Here is a 15356-nt window from a genome sequence, read left to right as displayed (position 1 = left end):
ATTGAGATGTCGATAAGTTCATCTCACAAAAATTTATTCTCAAAAAAAGTCTCACCAAAAGTACAAGATACTCGATACCATGGTGTGATATAAAAATAAAATGTAAAAAATTTAATTAAAAACTCTCCTGGAGAATCCTCCTCTGGCTGATAGTGGCAGAGAGAGAGAGAGAGAGAGAGAAAGGTGGGGGGGGGGGTATTTTAGTTATCAAACACTGTCTGAAAATAACTAATAAAACAGTGGAGGCTACAAGTGCTAAGGTGCACTCCTAAACACACGCGCACATACACCCACACTCCTTATACTCAATGTAAGCATTAGCTTAAATTCCCTGATATAGTAGCAGGCCAAAAAGATTTATTAAAACCATTAACATTTCAATAATTATTTGTGACAATAGGCTATATTTTGCTGACAGGACACAGGCTGAATGGTGATGCATGGTGGCCCATTAGGAGGTAATTTATAACACTGCAATGCGTTAGCGTCGTTAATAAATAACTGGCTATCGCAAACATTACATGGAGCATAAAGTTAGCTGGTTTCACAGCCACGATGCCAGCTGCCTCAAACAAATATTATATAGGGCACGTCTTTCAGGTGCTTCGCCAAATTCGAGGCGTTTCCTCTCTTTGTTGGGAATGAACGATCGCATCGGTTGCACACCGGCTTCAGAGCATCAATTATGTTTGTTATCATCTGCCTCGAATGCGAAGTATTTCCATATTCGACTCTTACCATCTTTCCTCTCAACGAGTCGGGGCGGAGCTAAACTTCTGTAGTTCTTCCTGTGTGCTTGTAGGCTTCGTTCTTCTTCTTTACCACTTGTGGACCGACTAAAACACTTACGGGTATTTGCTTTCCCCATCAGTTCCGGAAGAACTGCAACCACAGTACCTTTATTACCAACGGTACCTACACTACTGCAGAAAAACAAGTACAGTCACGTTTTAAGAATGTTGGTACCGATTTGGTACTAAAGTATCGGTTCTCGTGACATCCCTAGACTGCACCCCATCGATTGTGTTGCTCCGTTCTATTGTGTGAATGAATCTGATGAAACTTGATGCTTTTTAAAGGGTCATGAAACCTCTCTCTTTCAGCTCAAGTCTACCTCTCAATGTTTTTGAAAAATGCAGCTTAATTGGGCGTGGATGGCTGTGTGAAGAAGGTAGGGGCGTGGCAGGGAAAGGCAGGGGAAGAAGAGGGGGCGAGCCTTCAGAACACGCCCAAAAAAAAAAAAAAAAAAAAAAAAAAAAAAAAAAAAAAAAATGGATAAAGAAAGTTTGCGGATGAGGCAGAGGACTCCTCTCCTCCTGAATCCCTAGGGCTAAACGGAGACACAGAAGATAGCAGTGCAGGTCCTAAGCCCTGTCTATTTGAATCATTAGCCCCTGGGGTGACTATGGAGGAAAACATAAAACCGGAGGCAGCACGGATGAGAGAAATGTCAGAATAGTAGTTAGCTAATAGGCTTGAGCTTTTCATGAATAAAAGGCGAAGGCTCTTCCCTACAACGTGGACTCTCGTTGTATAGTTTTGCATGCGACGGCCTGCGGAGATTTAAGTGGTTTTAAACTGTCATGGTTAAAATCAGACACATACCTCATTTTAAGAGATAGAAAAGTCCTAGTGACTGAGTACCGCATCATTGTGTAGACGCAAACTGCTTTCATGAGCAAGTCCGAAGTCCACCGTTCTCCAATTCTCATAGCTCTCCAGAATAAACACACTCAAACTCTTACAACACTGAAATAAACACTTGCGATCCATTTGAACACCTCTCTCATCTCTTACATCTGTAGGAAAGCACCACGTGCTGTCATGAATAATTAAGCGACAGCATCTTATAATAGGATAAAAACATTCAGGCTCATGAATAATTATAAAGACACAGACACATATAGAGGGGGAAAGAAATACTGAACGAGTCAACATTTTTTTCAGTAAATATATTTCCAATAAGGCTAGTCACATGAAATTTTCACCAGACTTTGGTATTAACTCATGAAATCCAGAAATATAAAGAATTCACAACATTAAAGCCCATAAATAAAATTATGTCTAATAAAGTGGAATGACACAGGAAAAAAGTATTGAACACGCTAAGAAAAAGCAGTTCTCCAAGGCAACGTAAGACAAGGAACCAGCTGAAATCCATAAGTAATTATACCTCGTATCTGTGCAAATTAATATCAGCTGGGTTAGTAAATTGATAGTCCATAAAATGGCTTTTCGTTATCAAAAGGTGTCACACAAGAAACACATCATGATGGTTAAAAGCAAAGAGCTCTCCCAAGACCTTCGCAACCTTATTGTTGTGAAACATATTGATGGAATCGGATACAGAAATATTTCAAATCCAGTAAGCACAATTGGGGCCATTATCCGCAAGCGGAAGCAACATCACTCCATCAACCAGCCACACACAGGAGCTCCTCGCAAGATTTCTGACTAGGGAGTCAGAGGAAGAGTCAGAAGAGTAGCCCAAGAGCCAAGGACCACTCGGAAAGAGCCCCAGAAACTCTTGGAGGCAGCAGGTGCCATCATTACAGAGAAACAATAGGCAATGCACTCCACTGCTCACCCCAAGACTCCATTATTAAAGAAAAGGCATATCGAAGCTCGTTTAAAGTTTGCTACAACTCATTTGGACAAGCCTATGAAATACTAGGAGAGTATTATTCTGGTCAGACAAGAGCAAAATTGAACTTTTTGGCTGTCATACTATACACCATGTTTGGAGAAGAAATGGCACTGCACATCACCATAAAAACACTATACCAACAGTGGTTTGGAGGCGGAAGCATCATGGTCTGGGGCTGTTTTTCATCGCATGGTACTGGCAGACTTCATATAATTGAAGGAACGATGAATGGAGCCCTTTACCAGGAGATTCTTGAGAAGAATCTGCCACCATCCACCAGGCTGATGAGATGTCGGTGTATCTTCCAGCAGGACAATGATCCAAAGCACAGCAATGGAAACTCTCAATTGGTTTCAGAGAAAAAAAAATGAAGGTGTTAGAATGGCCCAGTCAATCACCCGACTTGAATCCAACTGAACAAGAATTAAAGACAATATGTTTAGAAGAATGGGCCAAAATTACACCTAAATGTTGCGGCCGATTAATTTCTTCATACAGGAAGCGTCTTGAAGCTGTCATTACAAACAAAAGCTTCTCCACTAAAGTATCAAATAAATTTCCGTTGGCGTGTTATGGTAAATGGCGCACTTATATAGCTCTTTTATCCAAAGCACTTTACACTGTGTCTAATTCACCCATTCACACACACACCAATGGTAGCAGAGCGGCCATGCAAGGCGCTAACTTGCCATCGGGAGCAACTTGTGGTTCAGTGTCTTGCCCAAGGACACTTCAGCACGTGGAGTCAAGTTGGCCGGGAATCGAACCGCCAACCCTACGATTAGTGGACAACCCGCTCTACCACCTGAGCCGCAGCCGCGTGTTCAATACTTTTTTCCTGTATCATTCCATTTTATTACACAAAACTTCAGTTGTGGACTTTAATGTTTGGATTTCATGAGTTAATACTGATGTCTGGTGATATTTCATGTGAATAGCCTCATTGGAAATATATTTACTGAAACAAAAATGTTGACACGTTCAATGTTTATTTCCCCCACTGTATTCTACTATGGGTCCCCACGAGGGGAATGTAAATATAAGGACATGCATCTGAATATCTAATAAATGTGCAAGTGTAAGCAAGTTAGACTGCCAAAGCCTAGATGCATACTTATTGTAATGATTATAAAGACGTTACATGTATAAAGTTCAAAGGTGTCACTGACCGTACAATGTATCTGGCCTCTGAGAAACGACAAGCCACAAACAGACCCTTAATGATGTCAATTTTCTTACTCATTGCCTGCAGAAAGAGGACAAGATAATGGAAGTAGAAGATGAATAAGAGCAGGGAAGGTCAGAAAAAGACCTATGGGTTACAGCAGAGGTTCCCAAACTTTTTCCAATTGATCCCCTCATGCTAATTGAAAAAAGTGTGGGCATTAAAGTCAGTCAGGCCGACAGGGAAAAAAATAAATAAATCAATCAATCAATCAATCAATCAATCCCCCCCCAAAATACAACGCTTGTTTGTTTTTTTTTTGTGATAATTCATTCCGGTGTACTCTAATGTTAAAATGCAGAGTTGCCATGCAAAATGCAAAGTTGGCAGGTCTGATTAATCATTAAACATATACTTTTATAGTACTTTTCATCCTCACCCACCCCACTGCAATTCCTTCACATCTCACCAGAAAGAAGAGCTACAGCAATTAATCGATATCAATAATAATCGATTACGAAAATCGTTGTCAATGAATCTCATTATAGATTAGTTGGTCTGCGCGTGGCACAGGGTGTGTTTACTCAAAACGTTACTTCTGTTCCGAAAACATGCATCAGAGAGTAAATACTAAAGTTGTGTCCCAAATGACATACTATACACTTACACTATGCACTCTACTGTCTAGTGTATGAATTTTAGAAAGGTAGTATTGTCTCAAAATGAACTCTAGCGGTTTTTTTACTAACCAGAAGTATAAGCCACTTCCTAGTCGACAGCACATGACGTCATATGCATGTAATGTGATGCCGCTAGCTTTAGCAGATACCCAGAGACACCGAAATGACCTTCAGTTCACTGTTTATGTCAACATTACCTTTTATAAAAAGTAATGAATAAATACTATTATATAATATAAACATATATATATATAAAATAAACTAATGTAAGTAAGTATGCATTATTTTTTTATGGAAGCACAAAAACACAGAATTAAACTACAGTCCTAATTTAATAATATATATTCTGCTGTGTGTATTGGGTTCTTTTCAGTCTTATATAATTGGACAAGCAGTTATGTAAAGTTTAGTCTGAAGTTTATATTTGTAACACTCAGTTTGTGGATTTTATTTTAAATAAACGAAAAAAAAGCACTTTTTTTGCCCCCCACCCCAATCAGATTAATCGGAGAAGAGAAGGGGGGGGGAATCGCCCAACTAATCGATTATGAAAATAATTCTTAGTTGCAGCCCTACTAGGAAGCTTCACCAGACAGTTGGAATACCTCTGCTCTAATTCATGATTGTACTCACTGAGTTTCCACTCATATTGCCAATCTCCTTGAGTTTGCTGAACACACCCATTGCAGTCAGATTCGCTGGTGCAAACATCATTCTCTGGTTACTACGGGAACTCTCGGCTACTAATCCCAGGTCACCTTTTTCCTGGGCCTCAGTCTTGATTTTGTCCAGCTGACGCCCTGGTAACAATGAACAAAATTTGGAATGAAATTCAGTTGGTGCAGTTAAGCAATCGAGGCATCAAAAAATGGCTGAAAAAAGTGAAACTAGCTGGTCAAATAACAATGCTTTTTATCCTTTATCCAAGATTTCTTTGTGCGTCTGTGCCTTCTGCTTACCAGTTGCCTGGGCAACAGCCTTCATCAGTACTGTTTCCCCTATGCCTAGCTCTAGCCCCTGGTAGGAGGGGCCAAGCTGATTCAGACACAGGTACACACAGCACAAGAGGTCGTCTGCAAACAAACGAAACACAGATATTCCACAAAGTATGATAAAATCCAAGCCTTATTGAAACAGCCTCCCTTAAAGTAGCCAGGCAGGTGATTCCATGCTCAGTGCACTCACTAACAAATTGCTGCCACATTCAAGTCCTATATTTAACAAAGCTTTATCCAAAAAAGAAAACCTATGTTGTGTTTGCAATTGTTTGATATCCATGAGAGCAGAGTATTTTTGTCAAATTTTTTTAACAAAAGATCGAAAGGTTAAAACAATAAAGACTATTTTTCACAGCCACTTTTGCCCATATTTACCAAGGGTGCCAATATTAGTGGAGTGCACAGTATATCACATTGACTGTGAAAAAAGATCTGACATGATTTATCATGGTTTCATTTCTTTTTTTATCACAAAAACCTGCAATTTTCAGAGGTGTGTGGACTTCTAATAACCACCGTATTTGTCTTTAAACAAAGTTAAGATGGTATTACCTATAACGTGTTCAATAATTCCACTGATATGGATTTAGAAGCACCATGAGTGGAGTGAAACACAAATTGGTCAATGTTAAAAGTAAATATACTGTACATTTCAGATTGGTGAATGCAAATCTACTTGAACACTTATGTAAAGAAAGATCACAGAAACCAACTCAAATTTTAGCAACCAAAAGAGAACCTGCAGAAGGCTTGCTGCAATAGTCTGTGTTACCAGTGTTAAACGGTGTTTTGGCCGAACACCGTTGTTGAAAACGGTTTGTTGAAATGGCCCAAAATTGCTCTTCATTGTTGTGCCAGTGTTATAAGCAGCTAAAGGAAATGTTTGGTGGAGGTTGTTGCTGCTAAAGGAGGATCTACGAGTTACTGAATTCAAAAGGTTCACTTATAGACTTTTTCTTGCTGTAACTGTAAATAACTGCAATAACAACTGGAGTATGTTGACCGCTTAGGGGAATTAGCACAACAAAAGTAGATTACATACCTGTGATACAAGCTGTAAATGGCAGGGATGGTATGGTCATGAAATGATCCTGGACCCAGAACCCTTAAAGCACTAAGCTAAACTAAACTTTTTATAGCCTACAGTTTAGCCAATTTAGATCACCTGTTTACAGTTACATTTTAAGTCTAGTGGCTTTTAAATCTTAATATTCAAGTATTTAAAAATGGCTTATATACCTGTAGTATGCGGGTTTCTTTTTAGTTACAAATGATATATATCCCCAATAAAGCTTTTTAGGCAAAAAAAAATACATAATGTCCTAAAAGATGTGCGAGGTTGGTAGCAATTTACTGGACACCTTGGAAGGTGGCTATTTTTAGCCCAGTGAAAGTATATTATGCAGCTTGAACTGATCAAGCTAAGCTAAGCTTCAACATTAGCTTGCCATGGAACAGGTTTGTTCTTAAACTCCTTCAAGTTTTAAATAAAATACTGTTGATTATGAAAAATTTACTTAATCACAAAAATCTAGTTTTTGTTAATGAAATGAAGGGTTACTACTTTTAGCTCAGGGGTGTCCAATCTGGACCGCAGGATGATTTGAAGCATAATATAAAATAATAAAAATTCAAGTCAATTATATTCATTACAACATTTTTTTAAATTTTAAGCGGAACTCGTTGCTCATTTATTTGTGCTGCTTTTATACCACAGAACACCCAACACGTGTGCATTATAAAGCAGCACCAAAATCTCCAGCACATTATTGATAATAGCTGCTTGAAACTGATGCTTTTGTGGCAAGTTACTTGTGATCAAGGACATGTCCAAAAAAAAGGAAAAATTGACCACGAAGGGCAGATATTTCAAGAGAAATGGAAAATAATGTTTTTTTTGTGAGGTCAACAGCCGACCAGTATGTTTAATCTGCTCACAACCCATGGCTGTGGTGAAAGAGTACAATATTAAATGACACTATGAGAACTACACGGATAAACATGATAAGTACACGGTACAACTTAGGACAGAAAAAGTAAACGAGCTAGCATCAGCTTAACAAAAAAAAAAAAAAACAGCAATCCCTGTTTAACAAAAGAGCCGTAAAGACCAGCCGTTTTCAGAGGGAGAATTTGTCAAGAAATACTGTGGCTGAGAGAACTGGGGAACTTGCATGAGATTTGAACCAACAACTGAAAGACAAAGTGAAGTCATTAATTGCTTTCTCTATAGCATTGGATGAGAGCATGGATGTAAGCAATGTAGCTCAAATAGGAGTATTTATTCGTGGTGTTGATGGAACTTTGGTACCAGCTCAACAAATTCTTCGGTGACGGTCAATGATAGACACAACTACTTCCAACATCATTTACTTCAGCCTCATTGGTGCCCTGAATAGACTGGAGGTTGACTGGAGTCGCGCTGTTAGCATGGTAATGGATGGTGCGCCCTCCATGGTCAGGAAAAAAGCAGGCGTTGTTACGAAATTAAGAGAAAATTCAGAAAGTGATTTCAACGCAAAAATTGTTGAATTTTCACTGAATATTACATCAAGAAGTGTTGTGTAGCAAAAGCCTGAAAACGGACATCACCACAAGTGTAGTGATAAAAAGGGACTCAACCATTGGTAATTTGATGTTTTTATTTTAATCTGAAAAAAGTATTGATCACAGTCTGCCCCACCACACCGAAGTTCACTGGTTGAGCAGAGGAGCCGTGCTCAGATACATCATTAATTTGCGCTCAGAAATCAATCAGTACATGAAAGAAAAAGAGAAACCAGTGGTTGAGCTGGATGACCCTGAGTGGGTTCGTGATCTTGCTTTTATGGTGGACGTAACTGAGCACTTAAACACGCATAAACGTGCTGAAAATTCAAGGCCACAACAAAGTCATTACTGAATACTACGAATGCATTCGCGCATTTTATATGAAACTAGATCTGTAGGTGATACAGTTGTCCCAAGGTAACCCAGCTCATTTCCCCCGCTTTAAAATCTGTGCACACTGCTCATGACAAAGACAGCATGGACAGATACAAAGAAAAAATACTAGGACTGTAGGGATGTCACGAGAACCGATACTTCAGTACCAACATTCTTAAAACGTGACGGTACTTGTTTTTCTGGAGTAGCTTTGGAACCGGTTCTAACGGAGGTACCGGGGTTGCAATTCTTCTGGACCTGATGGGGACAGCAAATACGCGCAAGTGTTATAGTCGGTCCAAGTGATGAACAACAACTACAAGCACACGGGAAAATCTACAGAAGTTTAGCTCCACCGCGACTCGCTGAGAGGAAAGGTGGTATGGAATATGGAAATACTTCGCATTCGAGGCAGATGACAACAAACATAATTGATGCTGTGAAGCCGGTGTGCAACCAATGCTATCGTTCATTTCAAACAAAGCAAGGAAACACCTGAAAGACGGTCCCTATATTATGTTTGTTTGAGGTAGCTGGCATTGTAGCCATGAAACCAGGTAACGTTATGCTCCATGTAATGTTTACGATAGCCAGTTATTTGTTAACGACGCTAACACATTGCAGTGTTATAAACTACCTCCTAATGGGCCACCATGCATCGCCATTCAGTCCGTGTCATGTCAGCAAAATGTAGCCTAATGTCACTAAATTATTGAACTGTTAATGGTTTTAATAAATCTTTTTGGCCTGCCACCATATCAGTGAATTTAAACTAATGCTTGCATTCAGAGTATAAGGAGTGTATGTGTGTTTGTGTGCGCGCGTGCGTCTTTGTGAGTCTGTGCGTGTGTGTGCACGCACGCACTTAGGAGTGCTGCACCTCCACTGCAGCCTCCACTGCAGCCTCCACTCATTGTCAGACAGTGTTTGATAACTAAAATCCCTGTCTCTCGCTCTCTCCCTCTCTTTTTGCCAGTATCAGCCAGAGTAGGATGTCCTCCAGGAGAGTTTTTAATTAATTTTTTTAATTTTATACCACACCGTGGTATCGACTTTGGTATCGCGTATCATGTACTTTTGGTGGTGTCGGTACCGACTACTAGATTTTTGGTATCGTGACATCCCTATAGGACTGCATAATAAATTTCAGAATCGCTTCCAGGTCTTCAATGAACTTGAGAAGGAATTCTCACTCTTCCACTCACTGTTTACTGTGGGTGCATCAGATGTACCAGAGGAACTCCAAATGGAACAAATCGAACTGCAGTGCAACACACCTTTGAAAGATACATTTTCAACAGTCAGTGTGGATTTATTCTACCAACACCTAGAACTGATGCTCCCCAAAATGACAGCTTTTGCCTCCAAAATCCTTAGCATGTTCGGGACTGCATATCTGTGAGCAGGCTTTTCTCACAATGAACATTAACAAGTCCAACCTGCGCTCCTGAGTCACACACAGACATCTAAATGACATTATGAAAATAGTAGCTACCCAAAAACTGGTCGCTGATGTTGATGAACTGGTTGAAAGAGATGTCAGTGAGCAGGATTTAAAAGCAAAATGCCTGTGTTTCATGACATCAAACTCCATTATGAATATTGGGTAACGCATTACAACTGCAATCAATTTGCTTTTCTTAGGGATCTGACTGTACTCATTACTAGTGTTAAAAAAAAAAAATTGATCTTCATATGCAAAGGAAAGTAAATGGTTTTCATTGCTGTTATTTGGACATAATTTTTTCATAAGGCATAACTGTGTTAACGTTTAATTTCAGAGCACTAAAAAGGTATTATATGCAGTTTTTCCACTTAAGAGCAATGTATTTTTCTAGTTTTCTTGTAAATTGTAATGTATGCTTAATATTAACGTAATTATAAGTACACCAAGTTTTAACAAAAGGTAATTCAAGGGGACATTTTTTCCAATCCAGCCCTCAACACAAAATTAGTTTGACACCCCTGTTTTAGACTCTTCCGTATAAGAGTAATAATAAAACATAATATTAACCTACATCTTACAGTGAAATGGACTGGGTATAAAGCTTCAAAATTAACTTCAGAATTTCCCTATTCACATCAACTTACTTGAGCAACAGAAATCTAATTATTTTTAATGTTTACCCTGATCTGGTGACAGCTTATTTGTACCACCTCATTAAAAGACAACAGGGAATTTACTCAGTCAAATTAAAGCCAAGCATCTATGTAAGTCATTAGACAAAATATGTATGTTGAAGCAGCAAACAGCAAAAAAAAACTCTTAAAATGGCACCATCATCCTCTATTTACTGAATCAGACAGAAAGAAAAAGATGAATGTCCAAATCCCTTCACTAGCTACTCTAGTCTCCCTATATCAATCATAAAATAAAAAAAATAGCAATCTCTTTATGTGCAATGATATTCATCAAACTACCCATCTGTCAAATTGGAAAAGTGAAACACAAAGTGTTTCAAATATACATAAAGTGCAGACACATGCAACCAGACAATTACATGTAAATACACACCTGGAGTGAGTAGGATAACAGACCGCAGAAGGTTGGACAGAGTCTCAATGTTTCTCAACCTAATAAGACACAAACAAAATGCTAAAACAAGAATATACCACTATCTGCCTGAAACATACAAACTCTCGTAACTAATTAGACGCCCATTCACACCCACTATCCAGGCACCAAACACATGTCCACACCTGCATACTAGGGCTGCAATTAACGATTATTTTTGATAATCGATTAATCTGTCGAATATTTTTTCTAATTCTTTGATTGTTTCTTCAATTATTTCTTAATATAAAACAAACACTCATGTTTTGGACAACTTGGATCTTTTATTTTTTAAAGGAAAAAAAAAAAAAAGTTTACATCACTGAATTTCTCAGCAGAAAAGGGCCTTGGCCAGTGACTGGACTGAGTGCATATCCCCCTTGAGAAAACTCCTTAACCTACAGCTTAATTTAAAGCTGTTATGCAGTAATTGGGTCATATACTGCTTCACTTCTAAGCCACTTTATATAAGCATGTGTCTTGCAGTAAATTAAAAGAATTTTTATTATATATATATATATATATATATATATATATATATATATATATATATATATATATATATATATATATATATATAAAAAACACACACACACACACACACATATATTTTTTTTACATCGCACCTGCCAGAATCTTCCTCAATCTTCTCAAATGTCCGAGCAACAGCCAGATATGGAACTCTGCAGAGAGACGGAGAGAAATAAATTTTATATTATGTGTGTGTGTGTATATATATATATATATATATATATATATATATATATATATATATATATATATATATATATATATATATATATACATACATATATACATACACACACACACACATATATATACATACACACACACACACACACACACACACACGGTGCATCCGGAAAGTATTCACAGCGCTTCACTTTTTCCACATTTTGTTATGTTACAGCCTTACTCCAAAATGGATTAAATTCATTATTTTCCTCAAAATTCTACAAACAATACCCCATGATGACACTGTGAAAGAAGTTTGTTTGAAATCCTTGCAAATTTATTGAAAATAAAAAACAAAAAAAGCACATGTACATAAGTATTCACAGCCTTTGCTCAAGACTTTGTTGAAACACCATTGGCACCTATTACAGCCTCAAGTCTTTTTGAGTATGATGCTACAAGCTTGGCACACCTATTTTTGGGCAGTTTCTCCCAATCTTCTTTGCAGGACCTTTCAAGCTCCATCAGGGGAGCATCGGTGCACAGCCATTTTCAGATCTCTCCAGAGATGTTCAATCGGGTTCAAGTCTGGGCTCTAGCTTGGCCACTCAAGGACATTCACAGAGTTGTCCTGTAGCCACTCCTTTGTTATCTTGGCTGTGTGCTTAGGGTCATTGTCCTGTTGGAAGATGAACCTTCGCCCCAGTCTGAGGTCCAGAGCGCTCTGGAGCAGGTTTTCATCAAGGATGTCTCTGTACATTGCTGCATTCATCTTTCCCTCGATCCTGACTAGTCTCCCAGTTCCTGCTTCTGAAAAACATCCCCGCAGCATGATGCTGCCACCACCATGCTTCACTGTAGGGATGGTATTGGCCAGGTGATGACTGGTGCCTGGTTTCCTCCAGACATGACGCTTGCCATTCAGGCCAAACAGTTCAATCTTTGTTTCACCAGACCAGAGAATTTTGTTTCTCATGGTCTGAGAGTCCTCCAGACATTCTGTCATGTGCCTTTTACTGAGGAGTGGTTTCCACCTGGCCACTCTATCATACACGCCTGATTGGTGGAGTACTGCAGAGATGGTTGTTCTTCTGTAAGGTTCTCCTCTCTCCACGGAGACACGCTGGAGCTCTGTCAGAGTGACCATTGGGTTTCGGTCACCACCCTGACTAAGGCCCCTCGACCCGATCGCTCAGTTTGGCCAGGGGCCAGCTCTAGGAAGTCTCTCTAGGCTGTGAATACTTATGTACATGTGCTTTTTTTTGTTTTTTTATTTTTAATAAATTTGCAAAGTTTTCAAACAAACTTCTTTCACGTTGTCATTATCGGGTATTGTTTGTGGAATTTTGAGGAAAATAATGAAATTAATCCATTCTGGAATAAGGCTGTAACATAACAAAATGTGGAAAAAGTGAAGCATGTGAATACTTTATACACACACACACACACACACACACACACACACACACACACACACATACATACATACATACATACATACCTAGATAGATAGATAGTGCAAAGTAAAGTGTAAAGTGCAGCGTGCAGCAGATGCAAAAATCTAAAATACTGTACATGAAATAATGGATGTGTTTTACCTCTGCCTCTTCTTCCAGCAAGCATCATCAATGGGATGGTAGTGAGCTTTAGATGGATCATATTGGCTCTGGTTTGAAGGTTCCAGATCCTTCTTACTGTCTCACACAAAATTTATAATCTCATAACACAGAATAAGGCTTCACCACAAGAAAGCACTGCACAGAATGTTCTATACCATGACAAACAAGAATTCAATTTAACATCTTGGCAAAGTTACTTTTAGTGCCCTTACCACACAGCATTTGCATTATTGTTATATTTCTTGTTCAGCTCTACATACTATAGGTTATTGTGATTTTTCATTTTTGGCTCTATATTCTTCCTGTAATCATACCCCTTCTTTTCTTTCTCCTCAGAAGCAGTATCAGCTGCAGCAATCGCACCATCCTTCTTCTCTACATCACTTTTCTCTTCTGATTTTTCAAGGTTCACTGCAGCTTTTCTGGGTGCTTCACAGATGATAAAGGCATTGGCTCATTATGGAGATGTTAATGTTGTAAATAAACAGATAAGTGAAAATCTTAATAGCTCACCAAAGAAACGGTTGATGGATTTTTTCTTAGCAGATCCCTCTCTCTTTTCCTCCTCTGCTTCCTTCTTTCTCTTCATAACTCTTTCAGGACTGCATTTTTCCTCCTTTGTTACTTTTTTCATTTCTTTATTCTTCCCATTCACTTCATACATCTCATTAGTCACATTCATGTTTCCCTCATCCTTTGCTTTCAGTAGTTCTTTCTCCACTGTATTTCTGTTCTTTTGCTCCACCTCCATAGCCTCTTCACCATTCTCTGTTTTTAATAAAATAAAGGAGGGAAACTAAAGATAAACAGTAGGGGCCTCAAATATAAACCCATGCTTGGAATAATCCTAAACGGGGTTTACATCGTTAGATTCATCCCCTCTGCAGCCTGTTCATTAATTGGATTAACTACTCTATTTGTGTCGCATTTTGTTAGGGTCTTGTCACAACTTCAAATACTGCTGGAAATGCCATATAGGCTCCTTAATGAGCTGTGCTTATTCAGAAACCATGTCTCAACAGAATTTTGCTTAAATGCATATTTGCACAAGTATACGTAGGGCTGCACAATAAATCGCATATTGATCGCGATTACGATTTTGACTGCACACAATTACATGAAAATGATCAACTGAGATATTGACGTTTAAAATTCGTCCTCCGCTCATAGAAACCTCCTCTGCAGATCAAGTCAAGCGTTTCCTAAACTTGCAGCCAGACGCCATAGAGTGGCGCAGGGATGACGTCATTTTGTAATGCCAAAACCCGGAAACGAGTTAGCAGTTTAGCGCTCGAGCGGCCCAGCTTCCCTTGCGTAAGGGGAAATCATGACACTAACATGTTGCTAAATGGAACTACAGAGGTTGTCGGGGACATTAAACCTAATCACGACGAACAGGAAAAAACTTTGCAGATAAACTCAGGGCTCAACAGTGCGACCATTTCACTCACATCTGAAAAGTACTTTGTGCGACTGTGAATAAATATTTAGGTGCACCAGTGCGAGTGACCTGTTCGGAGTTGTATAATACAATCGGAATAAAAACTACAGGAAGTCCAAAATGCATCTACACCACACAACAGTTACTTTCACACTGCTTGTCATCACCTCAGTCAACCGAACAAGTGTGTAAATACGGCAAAGAAGCCATTATGTTGACACGAGTAACACTGTACATCAACTGCTTCTCTCAACTTGCCGATCTCACAAACCGCCATCTTTTATTGATCCTGCAAAATGATCTGAACCTGCGACCGTGACATGCTCGTGTAGACACAGCGGCATCAGGCGGAGTAAATTAATAATAATGCTAATGCTACAAGGTGGGTTTTAATTCAGATTTCTTTATTAAATTATTCCACACCAATCATAATCAAGAATAGCAACTGTTCAGTCTGTAAACATCTGCCACTCTCCCTTCACCAACTCTAATAGACCTAGCATTCACTTCATTTAAGCTCACAGTTGCCAGATATCACTAGAAAAGGAAACTGGAGTTGACATGTTCTGATATAATCCCCAAAAAACAAAATATCATCAGCAGACATGGCAACACTGTACTGGGGGACCAA

At 38.9% G+C, this 15356-nt stretch overlaps 1 protein-coding gene across 1 annotated transcript in view; it reads right to left on the bottom strand.

Annotated features, from left to right (window-relative positions):
• The window catches only part of lig1 (ligase I, DNA, ATP-dependent), a 48617-nt gene that overhangs the window by 28482 nt on the left and 4779 nt on the right, over positions 1–15356 (bottom strand). Inside the window, exons 6-13 of the mRNA XM_053651210.1 lie at positions 13798–14052; positions 13599–13713; positions 13264–13359; positions 11596–11652; positions 10931–10989; positions 5452–5565; positions 5126–5292; positions 3817–3893 (exon numbers count right to left, since the gene is read on the bottom strand). Coding sequence (XP_053507185.1) covers positions 3817–3893; positions 5126–5292; positions 5452–5565; positions 10931–10989; positions 11596–11652; positions 13264–13359; positions 13599–13713; positions 13798–14052 — 940 coding nt within the window. The remainder of the gene's footprint in view (positions 1–3816; positions 3894–5125; positions 5293–5451; positions 5566–10930; positions 10990–11595; positions 11653–13263; positions 13360–13598; positions 13714–13797; positions 14053–15356) is intronic.

The sequence above is a fragment of the Ictalurus furcatus genome, chromosome 20 (assembly GCF_023375685.1).
Source record: "Ictalurus furcatus strain D&B chromosome 20, Billie_1.0, whole genome shotgun sequence".
NCBI classification, from domain to species: domain Eukaryota; kingdom Metazoa; phylum Chordata; class Actinopteri; order Siluriformes; family Ictaluridae; genus Ictalurus; species Ictalurus furcatus.
This window is presented reverse-complemented; position numbering and strand designations above follow the sequence as displayed.